Source organism: Penaeus japonicus, unplaced genomic scaffold (genome assembly GCF_977035675.1).
Source record: "Penaeus japonicus unplaced genomic scaffold, GWHDUDI00000001_assembly GWHDUDI00000014, whole genome shotgun sequence".
In the NCBI taxonomy this organism is placed as follows: Eukaryota; Metazoa; Arthropoda; class Malacostraca; order Decapoda; family Penaeidae; genus Penaeus; species Penaeus japonicus.
The window spans coordinates 33,805,933-33,813,432 of record NW_028234416.1 but is presented as its reverse complement, the minus strand read 5'-3'; the positions used below and the strand labels follow the sequence as shown (position 1 = coordinate 33,813,432).

Below are 7,500 nucleotides of genomic sequence, written 5' to 3'. Positions count from 1 at the left end.
TAGCTGGGGATTTTTCTTTGTCATTTGCATAGTGGCTTTTTTTGCCACACCTGAGACATGATTTAGATTTTGTCTTGCTTACACTACACCATATGTTTGTTTTTTATCAACCTTTTGACATCTTTTGCCTGTCTAAGTTGTTTGCTTTGATTACTTTTTTATTTGATCTTTTAATTTTGTCAGCTTGGTAATGAGGTTATGCACTTAATGCTGCCATTGCCTTAGTATTTACTGTCTAGAGTGGATTTAGCTTCCTTCAGTAAAGTAGTTGTCAGCTGTTATCAATAATATTTTGCTATTCTTTGGTCAGTGATTTCACTGGGAAACTTATGTGCAAGATTTAAATGTGTTGGCTAATTTTCTGAGCTTAGTTACATATACATCCTTTGATTCAGACTGCAGTGTACCCTATTCATGACAGCATTAGCCTTAGATTGATAACTCAACGTGTGAAATGAATTAATGCAGTAATGCAATTGAGATAGAAATGGAGTTACCCTCCCTAATAAGGACTGGTACCCAGTCATTTTAGATAAAGAGAGTGAAATTAAACCACTAGAATACACAACCCAGTGAAGGAATTGTCTAACCAGTATCTATACTAGCTTTTTGTGGGCTTTTTAGATTCAGGTCATTGTCAGGTAGGCTTTTTACCTGACTTGTTCTATTAAACAATAAATGGAAAGGAGTTAACACCACCATGGAACTGTTTTCAATCGCAGGCGCTTGATCTACAACGGTCGCAACAACATGCAGACTCGAGGCCTGATTGTCCTGCTCATCTCCAAGGCAGCAGGACATCTCAACCCAGAGGAACTAGAGCAGGATAGGCCGGCTGGAGTGTCACACAGGTAAGAGATGATGTCAAGTTTCAAGTTGATATTCACAGTTTCCTTTTGGTCAATTGATTTAAGAAAAAGGAATTCTGTATGTGCATGTATTATATAGTTATTTTCTCCAGCTTATAGTATATGTTATCAATACAAGTGTATGAGAATTGAGATAAGAGAACGATAACAGGAATTATTGGATAAAAGATATAATTTTTTTTTTACTAAAAATGCATAGAAATAATCCTAGAATTTACTGCCAAAATGATGGTAATATATGTGCCTGAAGCATGGTGGTTAAAACACCAGGGTATTCATTTGATGGTGAATGTGTATATATTTTGTATTGGATTATCTCTTAATTGCTGTGTTTCATTTCTTTCTATTTCTTTACCTTATGGTTCCCTCAGTTCTATTTGCCAACCCCATGTATTTGTATCAAGAATGTTGCAAATATCACATACATATAATGAATTTGATTTAAAGTAACTGCCTTTTTAAACTACAAAATACCAAAATTGATCTATGTTATTATAATGCAATTTTTTAATAGCACTATAGATTTTTATATTATTATTTTGACTTATAGATAGTTCATGTTAGTTATTTAATTCTGGTGAAAAAGAGACAAAATCACCATTTTGAATTGGAATATTTCCTGCCTTTTCCACAGTTTGTTTATTTTTTATCAAATGAAAGGGGGATTAATTTTATTTTACTTAGATAGATATTGATCAAAATTAGTCATTTCTATGTATTTCCATTTTCATGAGGAAAAGTGCTTTTTTGTCATGTTTCTCCCCAAAAATGTTTATTATTATTATTATTACTGTTATTATTATTTTTTTCAATCAAGGTAATTCTCATGATTGTGAATACACAATCACCGCTTATCTTTACCAATCTGTATGCTTGAAGAACATTAACATCTTTACTTGATCATTAAATTCCTCATCCCTATTGATACTAATTTCAGCCAGAGAAGCTTGGCAGAGATAACAGAGATGATCCACACGGCTCATCTGATCCACAAGGGAGTCGTGAACCTTTCACCGACAGTCTTTACCGATGGCACCACTCTGCAGGACATGGAGTTCGGCAACAAGATAGCCATTTTGTCGGGAGATTATCTACTGGCCAATGCCTGTACCGGATTGGCAGGTCTGAGAAACACTGAAGTAGGTAGCAAGTCTCCTTTGTTAATAGTTTTTGTTTGTTAGGAAAAGAATGTATGGTTGATTAATTTTGGGGATTATGGTTCATGGTGGATTTTTTAAAGATTGTTTCCATAGCTATTTCAAGAAAAAAGATCATTGACTGAATATGGTACTGTATCAGTAAATGTCAGTCACATGAAAGAGATTAAGAATTCCTTTATTCATTATAGTTCCATCTAGAGATTTTCTTTGTTTGTAACATTTTGAATTTAATACAGGTGGTTGAACTCATCAGTACTGCCATCAGTGACTTCATGGAGGCAGAGTTCGTGGGTGAGCGTGACAACCAAGGCAACCCAGTGCCCAATGCCTCCATCACCATGAAGGACTGGGAAGAGAAGAATTTCCTTGCAGCTGGTAGGCTTTTCTCTGTTTAATCCTGAACAGTATATAAGATCTTTTTATTTTTATTGGTTGTCACGGGAAGCCTACGCTGGCTCTTCAAGTTTGTAAATCTGGAGGGTTCATTACTGAGTGCTTTTTGTCTGAGTTGCAAGCAGGTTTGTTATGATTTTGATGCAATTGCTTCATGGATAGAGGCCTATAATGTATAACAAATAAACTATATATCCTTATTTAAACTCCCCTAGAAATGAACCAACTTGGCTTCAGTATATGCTTAAGAAACCAGTTTTTTTTTTCTTCTTCTCTCTCTCTAAAAAAGTTGTTTGATTTTCAGGAAGTCTGATGGCTAAATCTTGCAAAGCAACAATGGTGTTAGCAGGCCATGAGGAAGAGAAACAGCACCATGGCTTTGAATTTGGCAAGCAAATCGCTCTAGCCTGGCAGGTAAGATTAGTGTCTTGATTCAGTGTCGTTATAATCTGTTTCTGTGTGAAAGAAGTACTCGAAATGAATGCATCAGAACAAATTAAGTATGCTTCTTAGGTGGTGCTTATTTTGTTCTGGAATCATATTAATCATATTATTAATTTATTGAATTGGTATAACATGGCTTGGTTTGTAAGATATCATATATATATATTTTTTTATTCATGTTTTTTACTTGGTAAACTTTTAGATACGTTAATTAATCATATTGTTTTGAAAACATTCTAAGGAATTAAAAAAAGATAACAAAGAATTGCTTCTTTATTCCAGTCTTACAGTGACCTCCAGCCATTCACCGATTTGTATCGACATCCTCCCGGAACTTCGTTTGACCTGACTTCTGCTCCTGTGATCTTGCATCTTCAGAAAGATCTCTCACTCTTGGAAATTGTTGAAGCAGCAGGAAACTGTATGGATAACTGTGATTACAAGAAGGTGAGTATTGATGTGTTATAATATAGTTTGTTGAACTAGTGAGATCTCTAGCTTAACTTGGTTGGTTTATTTTACACTTTTTTTTTTTTTCTCTCTCTATTTTTCATTCTTTTTCTCTTTTCTCTTTCTCTCTTTTTCTCTTTCTCTCTCTTTTTCTTTCTTTCTTTCTCTCTTTCTAGCTCTCTTTCTCTCTTCCTCTCTTTCTTCCTCCCTCCAGTCTTCATTGATACTAACTGCTAATGCCTTGATATGTTGAAATGAATGCATCTGAACAAATTAAGTATGCTTTTAGGTGGTGAACAGAAATCATAAATGCCATTTTGTCTTTCACTTCAGATCCATAACATGATCATGGCTGGGACCGGAGTGCATGAGGCGAAAGATTTGTGCCAGTCCCATGCTCTGTCAGCACTAAAGGTCCTTCAGGAATTCGAACCTTCGGATGCTCGTACAGCCCTGGAAAACATAGTCAACGCTTTGAGAATATACTAAAAGAAGTGGATCAAGTGCTGGTGCTCCTGTTATTATGATGCTGCAGGTTGTTCTGTTTGTGGATTTGAATGATTTCCTTTTCGGCTTCTTGACGGACAGTTTTGTTTTCTCCAGAGCATGTTTTTGTAATCGGTTCCGAATACAGCATTGCCTAAGGGGAGCTTAAACTATATGTGTTTTGAAGAGGTATTGAGGAAATATGGCTGGCAGTATTGCATGTAAGTTTACATATATATATGTGTGTGTGTGTATACATAGATATACGTTCATATACACGTGTGTGTGTGTGTGTGAATATATATATATATATATATATATATATATATATATATATATATATATATATATATATATATATATATATATATATATATATATATATATGTATATATATGTACTGACTGTATATACATCTGTAACATCCAGCATCTTGTCTCAAACATTGCACATCTTTGGAGTGTTATAAAGACACCTCTTACTTTAATTTTCTTTTAAAAGTATTATTGTGAAGTTAGTCATGGCTTCCAAACTGAGTAAAGCGAGTGCTATTTAGTCACTGCAGGTACACCACATATTATTTTGTTAGGTATATGTTATAGTGTTTGCATAATGTGTATTTTACATTACATCCTGTTTCACATAACATATTTTGTATGTTAAATATTGCATCACCATATATACATATATATATAAACATAGACAGTGCTGAAAGTGAGGAAGAGATGTGCTTAATTCTCATTACATAATTGAACTTAAACCATTACAATTCTGTACATGATCTTGGGAGTTAGTGAGCTGATATACAGAAAGGAATCTCTGAACTATGTTTTCCACTGAAGCATTTAAATGTTTAATTGTATGCTGTTCTTTTTACCACTAATTGCTGCAGGTAATTAACAGCCTTTACACATTTTGCACAGCAGAGCATCCTATTGAAGAGTTATGATAAGATTATTGTAATCATTATTCCTCTCCAGAGTTTTTATTCTGAGAAACTCTTTAGTGAATAAGTATTGTTGGTTATGTGGTAATATTTATGTACTTAATTTATTATTATTATTATTATTATTATCATTATTATTATTGTTACTATCTTTTATTTTCAATTCGTAGCTATGATCAAAATACATTTTGTAATGTAATTTAATTGCTCTCTTAGAGTCGGTCAATATTTTAAGCAGTCATCTGAAAAGTCCTATGGTCATATTTACTCTTTCCACATCTGCTTCAAGAGTTTCAAGAGTTATACTTTATGGAAGCAATGTTCTAATGACCATATATGTGGCTGAGGATGATGGTTGGCTGTTACACTCACTTCCTGATCACTTCTGAGAGTACATCTTAATCACTTCCCTTGGTCATTCTTACTCCTTTTCATCTTTTATTTTATTTTAGTTTTTCTTTTGTGGGTATGGCTAATTGTTATGTGATATATTTCGAGCCTGCAGAGTATATAATTAGTATTAATCCTATAAAAAGATATCAGGATGTAGCTTTACAAAATTGCACAAGGTGTAGAAGTTATCATTTCTTCCCTTTATATTTTCGAAATGTATGCCGATTATATTATCAGCAGTTTGGGGTATTGGTACAGGGACTAGTCCGTCCATATATTAGTTTCAGATTCTCGGTTACCATGTTTGTCTACCAAATTGTTATGTAGTATTTTGTGTTTATGAGTAGGTTACATGTTGGCAGCTTTCCAAAGCCTGTAGAAATAAGAATTATAAGTATGGAAAGCACACTGTACTCACAGATGGCTTATCTAACTCACAAACGAGGCTCACAGAAAGGCCAGTAAATGTTGATCGTTATCGAGGTATATTTTCATAAATTGTGTGAAGCTTTAGTGATCAGTTGAAAAGGTTAGTTGAAAGCATCTTAATGGTAATTTAATCAAGATGAATTTTGAAAAAGGGCTAAAATGATACAGAAAGCTATATTGCTGTAGAGTAGAAGAATGGAAAATCTTTAGTACAACTAATGCATATGACAAATCATTTATTTTCTATCTGTAAGTTGATAGTGCAGCTTTAAATTTTTACTATAGAGGCTTAGTGTGCTATAAACATATTCTCATGGATATAAACAATTGAACCATGAATTTCATACATCTTAGTTGAGATAAATTTACTTTCCATGGATTTATTATGGAAATACGGCATACATTGCTGTTTGCTGCTCCCAGTATTTATTACTTCCTATTTTTAGGTTGTCATTCTGAAATAGCTCATGATATTTTTAATGTTACATTATTTCATTTCTTATTAAAATGTAAAATGTTAGTGTCTGAAAAGAACTTAAGGTATAAAAAGGATAGTATTGTTATTAATGAATACTTTATTTATTGAGTACATCACAATGTACATTTTAATTTACTAGTATAGTTTTTATATACCATATCCCACTGCAAGACCACAGTATAATATTGATAATTATCTTGGAATTTTTGTTGTAAAGTATGTATAGACACTGTTATTATGATAAAAGATATATTCCACACACACATGTATACACAGTTTTACGTGTATTTGTTATGTGTGTTCGTGTGTGTGTGTTTGTATATATGTACTTATATTTAATTATATATATATATATATTTACATGTATTTACCCACACGCCCACATGCACACGCACACAAGCACAAAGCATACACAGGGTGTATATTTGTTATTATGTGTATTAATAGGCATTTATGTTTGCATCTATCTAAAGCTAACTCTACACATGCATACATACTTATATACATACATACATACATCTGCATACTTCCATAAAGATGTATGTGGTTATTAGCGAGTTTCTAGATTCCTTATTTTTATTTTACGAAAGTTTCTTGTAATCATATTGTTAAAAGCTTATACTGACAAAGCAATAGGTGTGTAATACATATCCTACCATTGTCTTCCTCTTGAAATATCAGATCTGCTTTAATGTAGCCCTAAGTTATATTTGGTAAATATGTATATTAGCAAAAGTGTATTTATTGTTTATTCCAAGAAACAAATCCAAAATAAAATTCTGGAAAGTGTGATGAACACCCTCAAGATTTATACAGTAAGCCCAGGCATACTGTATTCTCCCCTCGTAGCATTAGTATTATATGGCAAAAGAGGCATTTATTTTTGTATGAATGTATGATAACGACCTTGCCTTCCAGTGATAATGTTCATAGGTCATCTATGAAATCCGGAAATGATGTACATATACTTGGGCTATATTTGGCAAAAATGTTGTTTTGGTTTTTGGTAAATTGTGTTTCTAGGAAATACAAATTAACTTGTATTGAAGTGTTTCAATGACATGTTTTAGTGGGGCTTTCATAGGATATATATCGTATGGCCTGTATTTCCATGCGATATTAAAGAAAAAGGGAACAGCCCGAAGTATCTAAGCTTTATTTGTATTGCACAGGTTTTTCTGCACCTTTAACATGCAAGAATATTTGTGATCTATTTTTATAATATACAGAATAATATTATATACATATTAAAGCTGGTTAAAGCTAAAAGGACAATATTCAAAAGTGTTCACAATATTGAATATATATATGAAACAAAAAAGCAAAAAAAAAAAAAAAAAAAAAAATACATTTTAAAAATTGAAATTAATTAGGATGATTATGGAAAATTTTACCTTTTCCAGTAGCATTTCAGTAGATGAACAGAAGGAAGTGCTATCATTATTTTTGGAC

General features: G+C 32.6%; 1 protein-coding gene and 1 long non-coding RNA gene across 2 annotated transcripts in view; both read left to right on the top strand.

Moving 5' to 3' along the window:
- Positions 1-4,061, top strand: part of Pdss2 (Decaprenyl diphosphate synthase subunit 2) — a 9,089-nt gene extending 5,028 nt beyond the window's left edge. The window contains exons 3-8 of the mRNA XM_043002952.2: positions 723-851; positions 1,807-2,008; positions 2,266-2,404; positions 2,727-2,836; positions 3,149-3,313; positions 3,650-4,061. Of these exons, the coding sequence (XP_042858886.2) occupies positions 723-851; positions 1,807-2,008; positions 2,266-2,404; positions 2,727-2,836; positions 3,149-3,313; positions 3,650-3,805 (901 nt within the window). The 3' untranslated portion in view covers positions 3,806-4,061. The remainder of the gene's footprint in view (positions 1-722; positions 852-1,806; positions 2,009-2,265; positions 2,405-2,726; positions 2,837-3,148; positions 3,314-3,649) is intronic.
- Positions 4,062-4,363: 302 nt separating this feature from the next.
- On the top strand, positions 4,364-7,091 carry LOC147470564 (uncharacterized). The gene is made up of 2 exons (XR_015191630.1): positions 4,364-4,661; positions 4,695-7,091. It is a non-coding gene; the product is annotated as an uncharacterized LOC147470564 (long non-coding RNA).
- The last annotated feature ends 409 nt before the right edge of the window (positions 7,092-7,500 follow it).